The sequence below is a fragment of the Alnus glutinosa genome, chromosome 7 (assembly GCF_958979055.1).
Source record: "Alnus glutinosa chromosome 7, dhAlnGlut1.1, whole genome shotgun sequence".
NCBI lineage: Eukaryota > Viridiplantae > Streptophyta > Magnoliopsida > Fagales > Betulaceae > Alnus > Alnus glutinosa.
The window spans coordinates 12,828,529-12,850,562 of NC_084892.1; the positions used below are offsets into that span (position 1 = coordinate 12,828,529).

Below are 22,034 nucleotides of genomic sequence, written 5' to 3' on the forward strand. Positions count from 1 at the left end.
TTTATGTAAATTTGATCTCTTTGTTCATTTGTATTTCTTTCATTTGTGTTGCTTTTTTATTTTCTTATTTGTAATTCAAGTTCTTTTTCTTTTTTCTTTTCCTTTCAAATTTGCTTGTAAATTCCCGAGATTACTTATTTGATATATGTAGAATCAAGTTTTGTTTTGTTTTTAGTTTTTTTTTTTATGACATTTTAAAAATGACTAAAATCAAATCACACCAAACGAGCCCTAATTGGGTCGAACTGCCCAATTAGGGCTCCCAAGGCTTCTTAAACAAGCCAAAGCTCAAGCTTGGTCTTGGATCGAAGATTCCAAAAAATTTGAGTGTAGCTCGAGCTCGAGTCGAGTCAAGTTGTTCGAGTACCAAGCTCAACTCGAAATTGCTTTCTTAGCAAGCCCAAGCTCGAGCCCAAGGTAGGGTATGTAACCAACAAAGCCTTGTTCGGACAAGGGTTTCTCAGCCCAACTCATTTAGAGTCCTTTAAAATGAGCCAGTTCGAGAATGCCAAAACTTGACTCGGCTCGTTTACAACCTTATGCATAACACATGAGATTTAAAAGAGTATATTTCGTTTTTCAAGTTAATACAATAGCTAGGCAACTGTGATACAGAATTTTAAAACCTTCTTTCACAATGTTTTAATCATGGATTAGGTTATGGTAAGTAAAAGCTACCAACTTTTTATGCTTAGAACGATGCATGAGTTTGGGTACGATTGATGTGTGCATGTATGATAGATTGTGTACTTTTAGGACTTCTGTAATGGGTAAAATGTAGGTTTTTGCATGAGATTAGGGTTTGTGGTTTAAATCCTTTAATTAGAGTTTCTATCACTTAGGATCGAACGTTCGATGGTGACCAAAAACATTTATATAGAATTTTAATTATATATTAGTGTTTTGATCACTTGATTAGGGTTCTACGTGCCGAGATTAAGATTTCTAATAGTAAAGTGTGATTTACAATGACTTGAAGGTTAAGATGTCCGAAAGTGAGGAGAATCGCCCGAGGTAAGTAAGTTCTTACGGAACTGTTCTTTTTTTACTATGCGATATATATGTTAATGAAGTAATTAAGGATACTATTATTTCTTGGGGATAAATAGGGATTTGTTACTTGCACAACAAGTGCACACCTACTCACATGGGTGGGATCCACACACTCAAGTGGGTCCCACTCATGTAAGTAGTTGTGCACAACTTGTTGTGCACCAAGCTTTTCCCGGATAAATATACTTTGGCCTCCTGAACTGACAACCATTTTTTATTTATCCCCATGAACTGACAAATGTGTCATTTAAGTCCATCATACTATATATTATTTTGTTGCAAACTTCGCCTTATCCGTCAGTCTTAACCTATATGTATGATGGAAAATTTAATTTGACCAAAATCATCCGAAAATACCTTTATTTTGACCATTGAAAAACCAAAATTACTTAGAAAAATTACTATAAAAAGTAATTTTTTTAAAAAATAAAATAAAATTAGTCTAGCTTATTAAATTTTTGGTTGTGGTTGGCCTAAACTACAAATCACTTCCTTTAATATAAAAAAATAATTCAAATGTCTTCGGGGTAGACTAAAATAACAATTCGGTCCTTGTAGTCAAATTCCGTCAAAGCACTATTATGTATAAAAATGAATTTTCACCATGCAATTATTTATTTTATAACTGATTAAACAGATCCAATTACAATTATATATTCAAAAATATCGATAATTCAAACAATCTTCAATGATAAATCCTTCCAAGATCATGTGGAAGAAGGTCGGCTCTTTTTTTTTCTTTTTTCTTTTTTATTTTACAATGATATATATCTGAAAAGAAAGAAAAAAAAAAGAAAATAGTTGAAAGGTACGTAAAATGGAAGCTAGGATGGCATTTCACCAATCACTTTTCCATTCCTGCCCTATAAAATCGATTTATTTACAATCTACTCTACCCATCTGGTAATAATATACACTTTGTTAATTTGTTTATTAATTAATTTTGTTATGATATTCTTTTTCCAATTCAATTCCCTCAAAACTTGCAAGAAGTTCCCAACCTTTGCCTCAAGCTCGTGCACTTTTTGCCTTCAAATTCGTCGGGCAAAAGCTCTTCAAAAATCTCCAAAAACAACTCCCATTCATCTTCGCTCATGTCTTCAAAAGAAACCCCCCCGGTTTCACTATTATGGTTGTCGGGTACTGAGAAACTCACGCTCTTCATAAAACCCCCTACCTTATGCTTGTCGTCGCTGCCACTGATATCGTAATTATCATGAAAACTACTGTCATTTTCCTCATACAATGGAGGCAATGCTGCATCAGGCAACCCAGCTGCCATCGATCCCGTGGATGAAAACCTTGAGATTTTAACTGGCGGCTTAGCCACCACAAAATGGCTCTTTAACAGACGAGGAAGGTCGTCCAAGACCTCACTAAAAGTAGTGCTGCTATCTTCACCATCATTGTCAAATTCAAATATTTCATTTTCTTTTCTTGTTTCTTCTCTCTGATCATCGAGACAAATATCAGGCAAACGCGCCTTGGCTTGTGCGCAGAGAATCTCTATGGCGCTCAAAAAATTTTCCTCCCCACAGCGAAACTCCCGAGTCATCATTTTACCAATGTCGGCAAGGCAAAGCCCAGCAGCCGCAGCTCGCTTCAAGAAAACGGTGCAAACAACAAACACCCGGATAGAGGACTCCCTTATGGAAGGAAGCTCAGTTCTTAGAAGATCGGCATCTTTGAACGGATCCAGATTACATATATATTCAATTTCGTACTCGGAAAAAGGAACCAAGGCTTGAGGCCAATGCAACCACTCAAAATATGGATCATCCAGCCACTCAGGAAGGCAAAGCCCGTGGTCTATCGGCACAAGCTCCGAATAATTGTTATCATACTTCTTAACAAGTATATTCCCGGCATGCCTGTCAAGATTCAGGAGCCGGACATCAAAAATCCCGATCCGGTGAACGGATGCTACTGAGAAGCTAGAAGAACCCAACTCTCCGGCGTCGTACTTGTGGTGTACAAAGCGTTGGAGTGAGGCGATCTTATAATCCGCCATGTGATCTTCATAATTATTAACATGGAAAGCAACATTGGAAATTTTCACTAAAGCTGTTGGAGGAACCCCGGCAAAGCCGCCATGGTCAAGAAGATAAGCAGCCAACTCACGCACGCCGGTTTCACCTATCCTAACGGAGCGTTTCAAGCCAGGTTGGCCGAGCATCCGACCACCACCAAAGCCTTTAGGATTGTTAAAGGCTAGAGGCTCTTCATCTACTGGCTTTGCCACAGCAATATTATTACTACCATTTCGGCCGCGCAAGAAGTAGGCGCCGCCTAACCCAGTTGAAACCGGCATGGGATGAACGCCGGAGGCCAGAGCAATGGCAACCTCGACAACAAGAGCACGTGCTCTAGGATCGTCGTGGCCACCGACAATCTCAATCCTGGGATTAGTGTCGACGAGGTAGTCCTCCTCCAGTGTAGTGGTTAGGGATAGGCATGGGGTGGATAAGCTACGGTGGATGTGATGATAACCTTCGAAAATTGCTTGGTTTAAGGAGTGGGCTAAACTGGTTTGGCTGAGTTGAAGAAATTTGTGATCGAGGTGAGTGTAGGATTGGAGTCTGCATCTCTGGGATCTGCTGAAGGGCTTAAATCCATGATGTTGATCAACGGCCACGGCCATTTCGAAGAATCTCATGCAGGCCGGTGAGGATCCCCTGAGGATTAGATCCAGTTCTTCGCTAGATTAGTCATCACAGATAATTAATGCATGCATGGGTCAATATGCAAAGGCATAGTACTACATCATGTATAAATAATATTCATGCATGCATATATATATATATATATAAGAAATTATGAATGTATTGTGAACAATTTGGCATCACTAAAACCATCTCCACTAATATTCAAAATTCATTATTCAACTCTCCTTTTTCCATACATTCATTAAGTTTTTTATAATGGTAATTACGAGACTTCAAAAGGAAAGAAACTAATTGCTAAAATCATTCTAAGTATGGGCAATTTCTTAAATATGGAGAACATAACTTATGCTAACAATAATTTAAATATGGGAACTCCTATAGTTGAAATTCTATAGGAAATATGGAAATTAATTCATTACCAAAATAAACTAAAATCAAAGACTCGGTCAAAATAAATAAATTGAGTTGATTTGTTGCCTAAGTTGATTTTCGAATGGCCAATCAATCCATTTCATCTCGTACTTCTCAATAGGTTTAACTTAGGTACCGTAAAAAAATAAAAAATAAAATAAAGCATGTGCTGTAGTTTCACTCAATGGTCTAAATTTAATTTAATTTTCTCCCTCTTTTTCATGAAAAACTTAGAATTAATATAAACAATTGATAAAACTATAACATATATGCTGTAGTTTTTTTTTACAGCATTTAAGCCAAATTCCTTCTCAATAGCAAAACAATTTGTTACAAGAAGAGTAATAGCTTGCAACCAATCACAACATGACTTTAAAAAGTAAATCTAAAATTTCTCGCACCAACTTGAGATTTTTACAAACTCTTCATTTATTTTGATCAATTAACTCTTCATAAAAAAAATTACAAAAATGAAAGATTATTTCTTGACAGTAGGAAATCAAATTTTTCTCCAATATGCCAAAACCAATATCAAAATTTTGTTAAAGATAATTTGACAAAAAAATTTCAATTCCAATAAAATCAACATATTTAATTTCTCAGGACCTCTTTGAGATACTTCACTCTTTGAACTTTTGTCAAACACATGGTGAGCATAATTCTCTTCAAGAATTTTTACGATATCCACCGAAAAACTTACCTTCTTCAATAGACCCTCTTCGTCAGGCAAAATGTCGTGTATAGGTGAGGAGTCTCTATCTACTAAAGAATCTCTCCCAACAAATTTATCTTCTTTCTCCACATAAGATGGGTCTGGTAGATAGGTTTGAAGCTTGCTAACAACATTCAAGGCAACGAACAGCTGGTCCAACGCATCAAGCCTCACCTCCCACCATTGAAATCATGACTCTAGTTGCACATCGTGTGGTGCCTCATCGCATTGGTATACGTCGCCAAGTATTTGGCTTTGTCTCCAAATATTTTGCTTTGTTTCCAAGTTTCAAAATTATTTTTGTATTTCTTTTTCTTTATTTCCAAGTATTTTTCTTGGAGAGCACTTGAAACTTAGCCTATATAAAGGCATATGGTTTGTGTTATTTTTCAATTTAGTTTGGAGAATAATATTTATAGTTTTTTAGAGTTTTTCTCTATTTTCTTTGGGGTGGTTGGGATTTTTCTCTTCCCTAATTATTATTTTCTCTCTTCTTGAATCTCTTTTACAGCCTTCAATCTTAGTTTTTGTTTATCGTCATACATTGTTAGAACAATTATAGTTATGTTCAGCAACAGTTGGTATCAGAGCTTAGCATCTTCTTAGGGTGAAATTTTTTTTTTTATCAGATTTCATGTATGGTAGTTGCGGGTAGGATTTGAATGAAGAAGTCTCATATTGAGAACATAGTGTGCTCTTGATAATTGAAGACTTGCATAGGCAACTTGTGGATGGAATTAACCCAGCGTCTTAGCAGCGCAAAACTTGGAGAGGAATCATGAGTTGGATGATTGAGTTCAAATTGAGCTTCATGAGTTGTTTTGGTCGAGAACAGGCTGGTCAGGACAAGCGATATGGAGACTTAGGCTTTAAAATTGAGCTTCCAGAATTTTCTAGCACTTTGCAAGCTGAAGGTTTCATTGATCGGTCGTACGAAGTAGAGCGGATCTTTGATTATAAAGAGGTTCCAAATTGCATGGAGGTGAAGCTTGTCGCCATTAAGTTGAAGGGTCACACATCTGTATGGTGGCAAGTAATAGAAAACGAAAAGAAGATCGGCATCTTCAATCCTCTAACACATAAACAAGCTAGCTAAGAAATTAACATTGAAAAGCAAAAGAACTTGAAAATTTTACTAATATTCAAAATTCATTATTGAACTCCCCTTTTCCATACATTCAACACTCATTTTATAATGGCAAATACAAGGCCTCAAAAGGAAAGAAACTAATTGCTAGGATCATTAATTCTTAAGATGGGCATGAAATCCTAGAGTTCAGCACCAAAATAAACTAAAAATCAAAGAGTAGTCAACCAAAAACAAATTGAAATAATTTGTTGCCTAAGTTAGAAAATCATCAAAATTGGTCTGCATCATCGATCGATCATTGCATTCAATCCCTTCTATGAAATTCAAATACAATAACTATATATTTAGATTGCGCTGACCCTTGAGAAATATTCTATATAGAAGTCCGTGTCCCTTAATTATTTGGAGTGATCAGAACAATATATTTAAAAAGAAAAGATGTACAAAATTGCATCAACCATGAATATATAAAACGATCGAACAACAAACTGATCGATCGACAAAATCTCCTTACCAGAATTTGGCATACAGCCGGTCCCAAAAGTCTTGTGCGCTGGACTCTGCTTGTTCCTTAAATATGTGGAGGATCGGACCTACAGATTAACGGCCAATTTCCACCCATTTATGCTTGAATCCAACATAATCCCCCGCTCCTCCGCACATAAATCGCCACGATTTTCTGAAACATATATACAAGCACAAATACAATGCTTAATTTTTATCAAACAAGAGATCGAAAAGAATATATATATATATATATATATATATATATATATATATATATATATGAAGCCATGCATGCATATATTATATATAGAAAAACAACGTTGGAAGAACAGGAATTATGAGATGCATATCGGACGGACGTACCCTGAACACTGGTGAAGGCATTCAGGCAGACGAACAGCAACGGGAGCGTGAGAGAGAGAGAGAGAGGGAGAGAGAGCACAAGGCCTTCACCAATTGAACTCGATCTACTCGATCCGCGCCCTTTTATATTCCGTCTCCCGCCGCTGTGCCCTTTTTATTTTTCTGCAATGTACGTAAGAACAAGAAATAAGGAGGAAAAAGGTGCGGCCTTCGATCTTCTTCTTCCTCCTCCTCACTCCTGCACTCCTCCCACTGTCATCCCCTACCGTCCATATATATTAATTACTATTATATTTTTCCATCTCTTTTTCCCATGCTCCCTATTTTTTCTTCCAACGGTTTCCTGTTTCCCGACATTACCGTTGAGCCTTTCTTTTTTGGTCTAATAACTGTATTTCGCTGGTAACCTAATGGATGGATATCTGCCTCATGAGAGGGGAGACAATCAATCTCCTAAATTAAATTATTCAAATTTTACTATTTTTATTTTTTAATGATTCAACTAAAAATAAAATAAAATGGTAAATAAACTGATCAGTTGTTAAAGTAAATATAGTAATAAAGAAATCTTAATTTCGAATCAAATTGACGGCTTTGCCACTTTTGATCGTTGCCGGTTTGTTACCGGTTTCACCGGTCTCCGTAGTGGTCTATTTTTATCAAATTATCCGTGCGATGAAGGGCACCAGTGATTTAGACGGGATTAGCATCATTTATAATTTTAAATAAATTTTTTATTCTCAAATTATGTAATTTTAGCCGTTTTTAAGTATCGAAACGTTTGAAAAATGTCACCTATTAAAAAAGTTACATGTTGCAATTGTGAATTGAGTATATTTTCATCAAGTTTTTTGCTCTATATACTTTAAACAAGCTTTGAACCAAAAATTATATTTTGATCTTATGAAAAGAAACGTCTCTGCAAAAGTGAAAATGCAGCCCTTTCGGATGGAAATTCTTTCTAGCTTCATCGATAACATGCCACATTTTTAATGCGTGGCATTTTCCAAGCGATTCAACGCTTAAAAACGGCCTAAATTGCCTAATTTTAGAATCTATAATTTCTTTCAAATTGTAGGGAATCCTAATCTGATTTAGACAGGGTGATTAATTTTACTCATAACAATATATTTTATTCCACAAAGTTACCATTTAATGTTCAATTTTTTTATTAAATAATAATAATAATAATAAAATAAAAGGTTCTCAACATCTTTCTCATGTCTCAAACAATTGAAAGTCGTAAGGCTATATAAATTATACTTTTGTCACATAATTATCACGTGACAATTCCAATCAACTTTTAGATTATGTATTGCTTAAAAAAAAATAAATAAATAAAATAAAATCAAAAGATTTGTTGGAACAGCAGCCAAGTCCAACACCCGTCCTACTCTATCCATAATTTTTTTTCGAATCTACTATTGAATTTGTAAGACCCACACGTGAATTCTACGTATCTAATGGTGAATTTGAAAAAGAGTTAAAGAACAAAAAATGAACAAAACTTAGAATAATATCAGGTCTCTTTTAGCATTACTCTTGTAAGAATAATGCAAGAAATCACATTTTTAATCTCATAATAATTGCACAATGCTGACATTACAATCTTACCAAACCAAAAGACCAATCATTATTAAAAAAAGGAAAAAATAAATAAAAAAATAAAAGTTAGAATTGCAACAACATTGTACCATATTTAAGAGATAAAAATAAGATTTCTAGCATTTCTGTTATATTTATTTTGCCTTAAAAAAAGATACCCATGGTACAATCATATGGTCGTGGGTACATCAAGAATATCTGAATAAATGATTTTTGTACATCTTTTTTCTAAATTAACGATTGGATCTGTATGACCCACAAGAACCTACATGTAAATCCTACCGATCCAATAGATGATTTAGAAAAAAAAAAAAAAAAAAAAAAAATCTGTACAAAAAATGAACAAGTAACGTGTCTCTAACGTGATTAGGGACTTCTTTTCTTTATCATTGAAAAATGGGTTATGCACGTGAGATGAAATCGGCATGTGCCGAGTAGAAGATCGACTTGCACAAAAAGAAAATATAAAAGTTGCACCAACATAATGTACATTGATAGACAAATTTATTTCTATTAAAAAAAAAAATATCTCCCAACCTCGTAACCTTTAGTTGTTACACTGTTTGTTGCTACTTTTCTAGCAACTAGATTTTTATTAGTCACTTTGAGGGAGCATACTGAAGAAACATATTATATATATACTTAACTATGCCCATCCAATTTTTATTTATTTATTTTTTAATAATTTCTTATTCTGAAAATTATGGAAATTATGGAAAGAGGGTCAATTTCAACAGCTGCCTTGCCTTGCCTTGCCTTGCCTTGCCTTTGGTGAAGATGAAATGAATTCTTCTGAGTTGTGATTATTTTTGAAGGAGACACTAGTGGACCGCCAGGGTCTCCTTCTCTTGGGACAAAGCAGCTAAGGGGATCTTTTCCTTCCCATTAGCAGCAACCTGCCGCTTCTCACTACTTGTGCCTTCTGATTCTTCATTTTCTCCCACAGGATATGATCTTCCACTCCCTCGTACAATATCTTTAATGGTGGCCTTGAGTTTTTGGTCCTTCATCAGAGACTCCAAACTCACATGTGTACCTGAGTACAACACAATCCCAAATTGAAGAAGAACAAGAAGATGATCACAATATGCAATTCTAGTTATCTTAGTTGGGAAACAAGAACAGAGCTGCAGCCTTAGTCTGATATTGAATACATACGGTATCTCCAGTAGTGCTTTGGATTTGTAGGGTCATTGATCGTCTCCTCCGCTGCCGGGCGTGCTGTGTACTCTTCTTTCAGTGCTAACAGATCCTGATCATCAAATCAAACACACAATTTACACTCTTTATCAATCAGCACAATGTTTAACACCAACACAACCACAGGCATCAGGGCACACTGAATATATATATGAAGTTGGAAGATATAACAGCCAGAGTTTTACAACATTGTTGAAGAGCTCATTATTAACATGACCATTATAATACCTGAAGAGGGAAAATTGCCCACATGGATGGGGCTTCAACGTGTTGCCTTATAATGAAATGTACAATATCTGGAACACATTGACTAGGTGGCAACGTGTCGGACCCCACCACACTCTTAAAGTATCGACGTCTTCTTTCATCATCTTCTTCCCACCAAGCACGCAGGGTTGAGCAGTCATGGCAAGAAGGAGCACACACCTGTAACATATTAACGCACCTACCCATTACTCACATTATAATCACAAACAAGGTGAAGACCCTAAAAGTTCAGTTTTACATGGTTTGCATTATAAATTCGGGGAATCATCAAGCCCAAATGAAATTATTCTACTGGTGTTTACGGGTATCAGTTAAAACAAGTCCACTATGTTTTTGCAACATTATTTCATGGCACAGACAGGTAGGATCCATTTTAGCAGTGGCAGAAAGCCAAGGGAGTCAGGGAAAAGGGTCCCGCCTCCCCAAATGCAATTGGAGCAAACTTTATTCATTTGCTAGTTTCCTTTATATGCCCCTCCATGCTTAACAAAAAGAGAAATGCCCCCAAGCCTTAACTAGTGCGACCTGTATTTACTATAAGGAAATATACATATATATATAGGCAAGTAACATACAAACTTTTATTCTTACTGGCAAGATGTCAAAACTCTCTTTCCAAATTACTATATATTCTATTACCATTTTGCATTCCTTTTTATATCTATTGAAATTCCAACTTATTCTATCATCATACTATACTTCAAAACTATTGTAAGGTTCGAAGGCAAGGGGGTTGGGAAGTAAAAGGGCAACAAGTTGAATACAAAAATACATAAATAAGAACTTTATTATTTATCAGAAAAGATGCAAAGATGTGAAGTAAAACAAAGTTTAGAATCTTAAGAAATTCTATGGTATGTCTTCAAATATTTAATGCTATTATATTGATTTATTTTTTTATTTTAAGAATTGATATAATTGATATTATCTTTTTAATTAGTTTTATCATTGAAGCCTTTTTGAGCTTAAGACTTTTTTTCTTTTTTTTTATAAGTAATCGAATTTCATTAAAAGCATAAGGTACCCCCTCCAAGTACACAGGAAGTATATAAGAGAAGCCACCTAACTAATAGAAGCAAAAAGAGAAAAGAAAATTATGAGAGCTAATCAACAAAGAAAAAACAAAGCAGTTGTCCAAAGATATAGGCTGTTGAAAAATAAAGACTTAATCTCCTTCAAATCCTCATACAGTCCTCAAAGCTTTTCTCACTATCCTTTTTTAGCTCAAGACTATTGAACTTTTTATTAGCATTTGTTACATATTTTTCTTATATATTAATATATTTGGACAAATCTACTGCATGTTGATTCTCAATCATGAAGCCATAGATACTAAATATACATTTTATGATACATGCATAAAAGAACAAATGAAATTGCATTCTATCTTAAAAGGCAATCAAATGTATGTTGATTAATCTTTTTAACAAAATGTTCAGTGCTTTATTGTAAGCCTTTCAGACTTTACTGCAAGTCTTGGCTGCTCAGAAATCAAATCCTGGCTCAACAACTGCATTTGCAGACTTTGTAAGGAAAAATATTTTGTTTTGTGTTAATTTGTGGTGACGGTTTTAGATACCACACCAGAATGCTATACGAGAAAAATAAACTCCTAGTATTCCATCTCTCAATGGCAACCAATTGCACCCGTAAAGAATAGTCTCAAGATAGACTAGCAGCATTGTTAAAGTATTAATTAAATGATCAAATTTATCATTTCCTATTAGCTTAAGCTTTTAAAATAATTGGTAATTTAACATGATATGACAAAATCTTACTGTCATGTAGTTGTATGGAAACAATCCATTTTAGAACTTCACAAACTATAAGTCGAGTTTGTTAAACTTGTGGTAATTGTTTTATATACCATCTACAGAATGACACATAAGAAAATAACTTTTAGTATTCCACTCTTGTGATACCATATTGCACCACAATAAAATGGGCACAAGATAGACGAGCAGTATCAAAAGATCTCACCGTCATGTAGCTGTATTGAGATGGAATACCAAACTCCAAATCAGGTTCACTTGGCATACGTTGAATGCGCAAACCTATTAATCCCAACTCTTGCATGACCTGCATAAAAGTTCATCTATTAGAAGACACTTTTTTTTTGGTCAATCATATGCTCAAAATCAGAAATATAAAAGAAAGATGACCCCTCGTAGGAAAAGGGGAGAATTGGGAATGGTTCAATGAACATACAGGGTGAACACAAGAAGGAATAAGACCCAGATCTTCCCCACAGGCTAGCATATCTGATGAGTTCAGGAGGACAGGCAGGGTCTTCAAAGCATTTTGCCGCCAAAGACTCTCTTGCCGATGGAAATAGTAATCATAGTATAATCTTTTCAGAACATTTTTGCTGTATCACGGGATGGCAAGTAAGCTGCTATGTTGGTAGTATCTTGCGAGAGTTGAAAAGGGAAAGTAGGAAAATAATTCTTTTGGGTACCACAGATAACCAAAATGATTAAATATCAAAATCTGTCCACAGTTGAGTGTTTCTAATTCATACTAGCCATATATTCGTCTGTATCAGGACCATATATATGTATGAAATAAGCTAATTTTCCCAATAATAAAAAGACTTCACCTACCTGTGATCATCCAAATCCTTAAAACTTGAAGTATCTTCAAGATTGAAACGAGGATAGAACTTCCTTGGATCCTCTGAATCTCTGATAAGAACTATATTCTGCAGGAACAATTGAACAGGTCATAATCTAGGACCAGGACAAGTAATGGAAATTCAAAACCCATAGAACGGTTGAGAAAAGTGCCCAGTATATAATCCAATAAAATATTATCAAAAAAACAGGTTGGGGAGCTGAGAATAACAAAATTAAGGGTGAGTTTGGTAAAGCGTTGAGAAGTTTTTTGGGTTATAGGTTTTGAAAATTTTCAAAATTGATAATTGTTCTCACCTGAAGAAGATCAAAAAGATCACGCCGAGTCTTATTCTCAGTCTCCAACAATAAGGACTTTTCTGCACATGACTTCAGCTTGGAAGCAATTTTTTTCTCTGTGTTGCAGTCCTCCCTAAACTAAATATAGGGTCACATAAAAATAGCATGGTGAGGCCCCTCAGCCTAATATTTGACAGAAAAATAATAAAATAATAAATCCCTCCAAAGATTAATTACGAGTTATCAAGAAAACACCAAATCCCTTTATCTACTAAACTATCATTATCACCTCGTAGCACTGTTTCTGATATTCATTGAGGAAATTTGAGGCTATAAAAGTCCAATAAGCTCCAAACTTATCCTGAATCAAGAAATAAAATTGAGAAAAGAGATAAATCAGTATACAAGTGCAGAGGAAACTTTTACAACAAAGAAATTGAAGTCATAGGTCAATTACAATTAGTTAACATAACTTTAGAGAAAACAGATTACAGCCAGCTAGGAAGTTCAGTAACCTGTAATAGTTCCTGCCGAATATATGGGCGACTCAAGCGATCAAAGTCCCATATTCCCTCTCTTTCAAGTTCTTCCTGCAGAAGAAGCATTAATTTTGCATAATTCACCATAACAACATGAAAAACAATTGCTTCTCTTAGCGACTACCATGATCTACCATCTACTTCATTTATTATCCAAGTGAACTGGCTTTTTTATTAGGAAAGCTAACTTTACCTGACTCAAAGGGATAGATGGTCGAAATTTCCCAACTAGACCGGTCATAGCATGCTCTGGAAGCTCCCAGATTCGAAAGAAACCCAATATGTGATCAATCCTGTAAGCCGTAAAGTATTTTGCCATCTGTCAAGGAAACAAAGAAAATAACATTTCCTTATATATCAAAATTAGGGAAAGAGACATTGTACTCAAACCAAGGCACATTGAGGGTACGATCATATTATTTTTAAAGAATAAAACCTCGGTTAAACGAGCTCGCCACCAAGCATAGTTGTCTTTTGACATTTCCTCCCAGTTATAAGTAGGGAATCCCCAGTTCTGCCCACTTTTATCAAAATAATCCGGAGGTGCTCCAGTAGCTGTGTTCATCCGAAACAAACTTGGATAGACCCAGGTGTCCACACTGTTCCTGTCAACACCAATAGGAAGGTCTCCCTTCAAGACCACTCCTTTCTTTCTTGCATATCCCGCAGCTTCTGACAACTGTCATTTGGTGATGGTACCAAAGAATAAGATGCCTTTTTGTTCAACAGCATGACTTGATGTAAAAAATATGACAGATTAATTTTCCACTTACTTGTAAATGTAAATGGAATTGGATATAATAACGGAAGCAAATTATGTCATAGTGAAGGCTGTCTTTTGAGACAAGTTTCTCAAGCTGTAGAAAAGGGATATTGTTGTTACGCTACAGAGAAAGGACCATGGTCTCATTAATACTGAGAAGAAGTCACAAGGCATATTACCTTATTCTTTGAATACTGAGAAAAGCGACCCCATTGGCTATGATCTGAAGTTTCAAAAAAGTCCCGCAGAAAGCAGAAGGCCGCATAGGGTTTTAACCAATCCTTACCACTCAAAACACAGATTTCAGTATAGCAGTTAAGTTTCAAAAGAGTACAACTGACAATCAATTAAGTCAAAATTCAGAAGCAAAAGGCAATCAGTAAAATGACAGAATGTGAATCGTTTGCTATAATATTCATAATAAAAAGAAGAAAGTAGAACACAGTAAGACCTCATTCTCAGAAAAAAACTTCTGAAAGGATTTGGAGTTAAGTATCAAATCTTTCTCCTGGGTAAAAATTTTCTTGGCAATTGAAAGTTTAGTAGCCATAGTAGCCTCATAATCAACATCCTGCACAGATACAAACCCAAATATATTAGTATAAACTGGTAAAACATAGATGGAAAAATGAACTTCTATCATTACTATATATTTGACAGTAAACATGTCAATAACAATTGTCAGATATCACAAGAAAGACGATCACTGCAGATGAAGATGAGTGCATTTGTGATTTAAAGATATAAACTCAAGTATAACAACACGAGTTGCAGCTTCTTAATATCAAGACCAATCTGATTTCTGTTTCTTTATCAATAAACAGTCCTTGTGTTCATATATTGTTTTCTTAATCATTCAAATTGCTTAGGTCAAGATTGTGGGTAAAAATATAGACTAGAATCATGACTCATATGTTTTCTTACATATACAACAGATTTAATGTATTTCAACACCATTTTCTTTAACTTTTCAGCTTATTCCTAATGAACATTTTGAATCTTATTCATCGCCAAAGCAAGATTAAGAATTAGAGGTAGTGGATTCGCTTTTTGATTTACTGCACTCAAGTCGGAAGTAGAAGACAGAATATTTTGGAGGTTGAAAAAGAATATCCAGTTTGATCTTCACTCTTATAATAAACCTTGAGGACTCTAAAGGTGCTTTTTCTCATGGAAAACCAATTGGCACTCTCCAATGACAGCCGAAGTTTGCTTTTTTCTATCAGAAAGAAAGCTGCTTGCTGCTAAAGATTCTTACAGTAAATAACCATATTAAAGAACCAAAAATATTGTGGATTGGTGTCATATGTACAAGGGAGCAACAAAACAGTAGATCATCTACTGAACAACTGATCAATCTTGAAGGAAATATGGCAGCAACTGCTTTTGCTGTTTGGGAGTTCAGTGGATAACAACAGCTATGATTGTGGTTGATCTTTCATTGTAGGAGAGACAACTTTCGATGTTACAGGAGCAGAACAGTTTGGAATGCGGAACCAATTTCTTGTCTCCTTTCGAGAGTCTACTAGCAAAGGCTGTATCTTAAAAGAATAGCAATCTAAAGATTCTAAAGGCACCTAGCTGAGGGAGAAAAGTTATGTCAGGGAAATGGGGAGGTGATTTTAATTCGTCAATTGAAAAAAGAAAAAGGTGCTAATATCAGTTTCAAGACTTTATAATAAAGATGCCATTCAGAGACTTCTGTACTTTTAGGTAGACCAACACTACAAGTAGTATAGTATCATGCAAAATAAAGAACAGGGGTGGAAGGTGGTTTCAAGGGGAGCTACATAAATTTATGAATGAATTATTAGAGATGTAACCAAAGGAAAAGTAAGTATTATAGATCTTTACACAGGGATAACATATAAACTTTGGTTTTAGGAAGACCAGTTCGCATTATGATGTAATCTTCTATCCCGCAGCTGTAAGCCAGTATCAACTAATGCAGGCATCCTCATAATCCAAGTTCTGGAAAGATAGCTTATAAAGTTGCATAATATTTGACATGTTAAATGAGTAAACTATAAAATTTCTGTCATCATGATGCCAAAGGAATAAGATGTTGAAGTGATTACCTTTCCACCCAATCGTTGTTTTGCCTCCTGAATCTCTTGCTGTTAAGAAAAGAAAAGAAACAAGGGAAGCAAAACTTTTTAGATATCTACATAAATTATGGGAAAACACAATGTCAATTTAAATGAAAAATTAAAAGGCCATGCACTTCACCTTGATATCATCTGGAATACTTTCTGAAAGTGCCTCAACTTTCAGGTACAATGGATGCAATGCACATACAGAAAGTGAGCTGCACCACCAAGACAGGTGGGAGAAAAATGATTGTCAGATCACGATTGCACATCTATAACAAATACTCAAAGTGTATTTGAAGTCACTGAAAAAACAATGTGAAAGATATACATAATACAAAAGAAGCAAGAGGATTTGTGAAGCCAAACTAAGTGGTAGGTTAAATTATAACAAAATCTCAAGTGTATTGAACTCACTGAAAAAACTATAAGTGAAGCATTTAAAGGTATCATTAGTGTCTGATAACAAAGTACAGGAGAAGGGGAATCATTAAACCGGACAAAATTTAAGGTTATGCCCATTTTATCAGAACCAAACTCAATTACAGATCTAAAGCAGAAATAATAGATGGAACTTGGGAATGCACATACGTGCCAGCCAAAAGTGCCAAACATAGTAAAGTGTGGAAATTCACAACTTCATACACTTTTTGGATATATCAACTTCCTCGATCAGTAATAACCCCCCCCCCCCCCCCCCCCCCAACAAAAAAAAAAACCCAAGAAAAATGAAAGAGACAAGACAAATAAGTTTGTTCGCGTAATCCAAAATTGAAGGCATATACCTGTAAGGATATGAATCCCACCACATTCCATGCACGGATGTATCATTGATTGGTAAAAGCTGAACTAAATGGAATCCAGAATCCACAGCCCAGTCGACAAGTAACTTGAGGTCAAGGAACTCTCCAACTCCAAGATCAGATTCGGACCTAACAGAAAACATGGGAATTGCAACACCAGCACCCCGCCAAGGCAATTCCTAGGGGAATAGATCAATAATAAGAACCCACAGTAATAGTTCCTGAGCAACGCAACATTCACTTGTATGGAACCTATGTTTGATAACATACTCGATACATGCCATCTGAAAGGAAAATGTATCTCGGTTGGTTCTCTGAGGAGCCAACATTTAGTTCCCGATTGGTACCAGTTTCTAAAGAAAACTTTCCTGCCTTGTCATACTTACAATACTTATACGTGGAACAACCATCAAGGAAAATCGAGAGAATGTGTATACTTTAGGTAACCATTAGCAGATATACACAGTAAACAATAATATACAGTATGCCATCAAATAATTGAAGATTAAGACACCAAAAAGGATATTTTATTGGTAAATCACCCTTTCGCAGCACACAGTCACCTTGCCAGATTGAATTACCAGCATAGCTAAGTTTAAGTCCATCCTGAACCTTCCATTTCCCCAACTTTATAGGGCTACCAATCACATAAACCTGCATGAGTCCAATATCAGTTATCTAACAAAAACAAGGTGGAAAAGATAACCTACAGAACTTAGAAGTATCAAGCTATATTCATATAAGCAGTAAAATCTCGTCCGGAGAAAAGATGTCATACTGATGTGTCTTGTTCTATATTTGGGCAGCAAATTTTGAATTGGACGAGAACTGTATCTACTGATAACCAGAATTAACAAACAATAAATGGAGTTAGCAAAATGACCGTTCACAAAGAATATTACATAAGGAGTCACAAATGAACAAACTGCATTCAATTACCTTCCTCCAGCTTATTCTGAACGGTGCCTAGAGGTCTCTCTATGTTCAAATTGCAACTTCTGTTAAAGATGACATTTCGGAATGCGCTTCTGAAAGGGAGATCATCAGAACCCGTCTGGGATTTGATAATGACAGAACTTTTCATCAGTAATTTGTTAATGTCAAGAAACAAACAGTTTCCACCATGCGTAAATTATAGCAAGCCATGAAAGTTACCATTACTAAGCAAACACAAACACAGTTGACTAATTTTCATCTTAAAAAGGCAGCCATAGTTAAATCTCCACCCAAAGTCTGATGACTGCTACTTGGGTGGAAACTGATCTAGCTGAATCTAAGCCAATCAAGGCTACAATAGCTTGAAGATCCTCTGACGCAAAATTGGGGAGAAAATTCGCAACCAACTTAGGGATAGGTGAGTTGCGGCATCAAGTAAAGTTAGAAGCTTTAGCAATATTATGTATAACTGTAGACAATGAATATTAACATATAATAAGTTTGTGTTCAAATGTGTAAAGGCCATAGCTTCTTCACCAGACATTGAACAGCCACTTTTATACGGCATATAAATTTCTCACTGATTAAAAAAAAAAAAAAAGGGAAACCTAAAAGTTATTGATCATGAATGCTTCTTGCTCATTGCCACCATGGCAGGTACTTGATCTTCTACCTTCGTGTTACATTTTTCTTTCAAAATTTGTCTAAGTTTCTTCCAACAAAATTTATCTTCTTCTTTTTTTTACCTGGGCATCAAAACTTATCTTTTGAACATACTGAAAGGTGCATTTATTCATGAACAATAAACGCAGTGAATCTTGGATTCAATCTTTCCAATAGAACTGCCATAATTTCAAACTTTACCCAAGCATTAAAGTTGAACTTAAGTGGCCTCCAATTAGAGATGGCATTGACTGAGAGCCAGTCAAGGTCATGTACCCTCCCTTCGTCCCTCTCTGTCACATAAATATGTATGGGGGTGCTTCAAAAAAAGCTTGTTAAATGTCAACTAATTGACATCTATGGCATAAACTTCAGAATTTGTCATCCATATCTTATGTTTCCCTAATTAAAAAACAACTTAAGCTTACTCTAGTATCACAATCAGAAAAACCAAGACAAACTGATTTAGAACGAGGATATGATTACAACATATAATTAAGGATAAGTTTGACTTCAAAAAGTGATTTGTACTCCATTTGATTGCTGAAAAACAATGAGGACCCAAAATAAATTAAAAGGAAAAATACAAATTAGGGATGGAGTGGCTATCATGAGAAACGCCTTCATTTCTTGCCCTTTTAAGCAACCAAACAGTATAATTAAATGGGCAGAGATAAGTAAACCATAACATTCAGAATAAAGAGCGCATCTACTTGGAACATAAAACACAGAAGTAAAAGTCCAGAAAAAGAAAAGGTCAAATTACAACATAGTGCTTGGAACAAATACGATGTCCAGAAAGTTGTCGTAGGAATATTGTAATGGTCCCCAGTGGTTGCTGAGAAAACAAAGAAAAATAAAAATGCGATATCTTAAGCCTTTTTTAAAAAAACTGTGAAAAGATTCCAGATTTGCTTTTTTTTTTTTTTTAAAAAAAAAAAAAATCCATCTTTCCAACGAAACCAACCAGAGCACAAAGCAAACGGAAGAGCTGATTATAACATTAAGTTTTCAATAAATTAAACTTCTATAAGGTATCAGCGGCCATATTATTCTGAGATTCCCAGAGCAGAGATGTCCACAGGAAATAAATATAAATTCATAGAACCCAAACATCTCAGCAATGACTTTGATTCGATTAAGTAGCTACATAGTACTCCCAGGAGGAACAAAAAGAAACCTTTTAAAAATTCATAAAGCATCAGAAAGAAAAAAGAGAACCAAAGCAACACCTGCCAAAGGTCATGGAGCTCCACGACCTCGCCATCCTGAATCCCTTCAGGCAGTAACAGTTTACGCCTCTTCCCCAACTCCCATCTCAGAACATTCTTATCGTCATCGACCACATAATAACTGTACTCGCACCCAAACCCGCTGGGGACCGCAACACTTCCACTCCATATGAGTTCATCACCTTGATGAACAGGGCTCAGCAAGAGGCCCTTCTTCACATTCCATGAACCAAGCACTGGCTCAGAGCCACATACAAGCAAGCTCTGACCCCAGTGAGTAAAATACGGCAATCTGAAACTCACATTCACTGATTTCATTGACTTGTTCCCAGAAAACAATCCCAAATTCAACATTTCTTCGACAATTGGATCAGACCCAGTTGAAAATTTTCAATCTGGGAAAATCCAAGAGAAACTTGTTAGTATTATGACACCCAAAATTGAATTACAGACTTGAATCAGAAACTACTAAAATAATGACCAGAATTCCAATTCAACTCTACAAGAGTAAAATTTACAAAGCCCAGGAAGGTACGGATCAAAAATTTGGAGAATCGACGCAAACTTGAACTGTTTTTAGAGAAAATGAAGAGAACCCAGATGAAAATTCGCAATGTTTAGCTTAAATATTAATCAAAGCCATTTGAGATAATGAACCACCTTCTAATCACCTTTACTTGAATCCAAAGCTATATGTTTTCACGTAAACTCGGAGGAGCGATAGGTTTATCAATGAGAAGAAGTGGAGAAGAAACAAGGGAATCTGAGAGAGAGGAGTTTGTTTGTTTGTTTGTTTGTTTCGAAGAAACAAAAGAGCAGGGAAATGTTATCACTTCCCTGTGTCCAGATTTTTTGGGAGAAAAAAAGTTGCTAGATTTTAATCATAAAAGATTGAGAAAGAGAGAGAGATAGGGAGATGTGTGTTTGCGGTGGAATTAACCAATACGATATTTTTCAGCAGGGAGAGAGAGAGAGATGAGTTTGCGGTGGAATTAAACAATATGATATTTGTCAGCAGGGCACTGGAGGGTGAAGGGGAGTGTCTTTTTGTTTGGAGTAGAAAATGATAATGCAGGTTTCACGGGAGAGTGACACTGTTACAGTTGGCTGAGTCTCAGAAATTGGCATGCCGTCGAGTCGTGTCCACATCTCTTTTATTAAGTTGCAAACAAAGGTGTGTACGTAGGAATAGGAGAGGTTGCAAACAAAAGGTATGCACGTAGGAATAGGATCTCACCATGAAATCGCTCTACCATTAAATGCAGCAACATTAAAAATAATAGTTTTAATCCATTTTATTTAAAATTGAAATAATCACATATTCCTTGCACGTAAGATTGAAGGCCTTGTAGGGCTACAATTCCAACCCAAACCTTTATTAAGCTACGTCGCTAGTAAAATAAAATTAATTACTAAATAAAAGAAGCTAATGAGATTCAAATAGATGGTCCGTCACTCTTCAGAGTTTGATTGGGTGGGCCAACAACCCCTAAGGGGTAGCCGACCACTACCCTCAACCTGAGGGTAATGGTCAGCCATCCCAAGGGGTGGTCGTACTATCTTCTGAGGGCTCAAGGTCTCTACTGAACCATCACTAGTACTCGCATCACTCCCAAAGCGCTCAAAGCTATCCCAAAGCCATCAGGGGTAGCGCACCGGCCTTGAGGGCTCAAGGCCACCTTTCCACCATTGAGGGTGATCGTCTGCCCCTAAGCCCTCATGCGAGTGGTGCAACCACCACCCTCAAAAGCATGAGGTGTGGTTGACCCACCCCAATCACACTCTTTAAATGGTTGACCACCCCTAAAAAGGTGAATGGATACTTGACCACTCTCTTGAGGCTAGTTTGCCTTCCCCAACTCCACCTTTGGATGGCCAACCACCCCCATTGAGGCTGACGGGGTGGTTGGCCACTCCTTCAAAGGGGTGGCTAACCACCTTAAGAGATAATTCAGCCACCCATTAGCTTCTTTTGATTTTTTTTATTTTATTGCTGGCGTGGCTTAATAAAGAACATTCATTTCAAATGAATAGCCTGAATCATTGGAATTGTAAGGTACCTCAATCCTTGTATGTATTCATGATGGAAAATTATTGATACGAGCATTTGAATCAAACAAATTTTTGCAATATCAAAATTATTCATTCCTGATGTAAGTTAATTGTCCGAAATGATCCTTATCGTTCAATTGATAGATGAAAAATGTTAGATGGAAACCCGT

At 35.9% G+C, this 22,034-nt stretch overlaps 2 protein-coding genes across 4 annotated transcripts; both read right to left on the bottom strand.

The window, feature by feature from the left end:
- Window positions 1–2,029: 2,029 nt before the first annotated feature.
- On the bottom strand, window positions 2,030–7,049 carry LOC133874253 (phosphatidylinositol 4-kinase gamma 8-like). The gene is made up of 3 exons (XM_062312130.1): window positions 6,803–7,049; window positions 6,447–6,611; window positions 2,030–3,728 (listed from the first exon to the last, which is right to left on the bottom strand). The coding sequence occupies exon 3, from the start codon at window positions 3,707–3,709 to the stop codon at window positions 2,030–2,032; it is 1,680 nt and encodes a 559-aa protein (XP_062168114.1). The 5' UTR covers window positions 3,710–3,728; window positions 6,447–6,611; window positions 6,803–7,049.
- A 1,805-nt stretch (window positions 7,050–8,854) lies between these two features.
- Window positions 8,855–20,854, bottom strand: LOC133872935 (4-alpha-glucanotransferase DPE2). Of its 3 annotated transcripts, none has more exons than XM_062310603.1 (23): window positions 20,473–20,854; window positions 19,813–20,207; window positions 17,921–18,035; window positions 17,760–17,815; window positions 17,508–17,635; window positions 17,252–17,378; window positions 16,964–17,160; window positions 16,318–16,396; window positions 16,167–16,205; window positions 14,540–14,659; window positions 14,268–14,369; window positions 14,099–14,182; window positions 13,762–14,004; window positions 13,519–13,644; window positions 13,302–13,376; window positions 13,076–13,147; window positions 12,805–12,924; window positions 12,478–12,575; window positions 12,083–12,242; window positions 11,855–11,953; window positions 9,836–10,033; window positions 9,566–9,659; window positions 8,855–9,443 (listed from the first exon to the last, which is right to left on the bottom strand). In XM_062310603.1, exons 2-23 carry the CDS (start codon window positions 20,164–20,166, stop codon window positions 9,229–9,231), a joined length of 2,901 nt encoding a protein of 966 aa, XP_062166587.1. In that variant the 5' UTR covers window positions 20,167–20,207; window positions 20,473–20,854; the 3' UTR covers window positions 8,855–9,228. The 3 variants fall into 3 exon arrangements, with proteins under 3 accessions (XP_062166587.1, XP_062166586.1, XP_062166585.1); XM_062310602.1 differs by having other exon boundaries at window positions 17,760–17,818; window positions 20,484–20,853; XM_062310601.1 differs by having other exon boundaries at window positions 17,760–17,818; window positions 20,473–20,853.
- Window positions 20,855–22,034: the final 1,180 nt, after the last annotated feature.

Coding starts and splice junctions, on each gene's coding strand:
- LOC133874253 (XM_062312130.1), bottom strand. CDS start 3,709: ATGAGATTCTTCGAAATGGCCGTGGCCGTTGATCAACATCATGGATTT.
- LOC133872935 (XM_062310602.1), bottom strand. CDS start 20,166: ATGTTGAATTTGGGATTGTTTTCTGGGAACAAGTCAATGAAATCAGTG. Junction 17,819..17,920: donor TCAGAATAAGCTGGAGGAAG/GTAATTGAATGC, acceptor TCTGGTTATCAG/TAGATACAGTTCTCGTCCAA. Junction 14,183..14,267: donor CTCAGTATTCAAAGAATAAG/GTAATATGCCTT, acceptor CCTTTTCTACAG/CTTGAGAAACTTGTCTCAAA.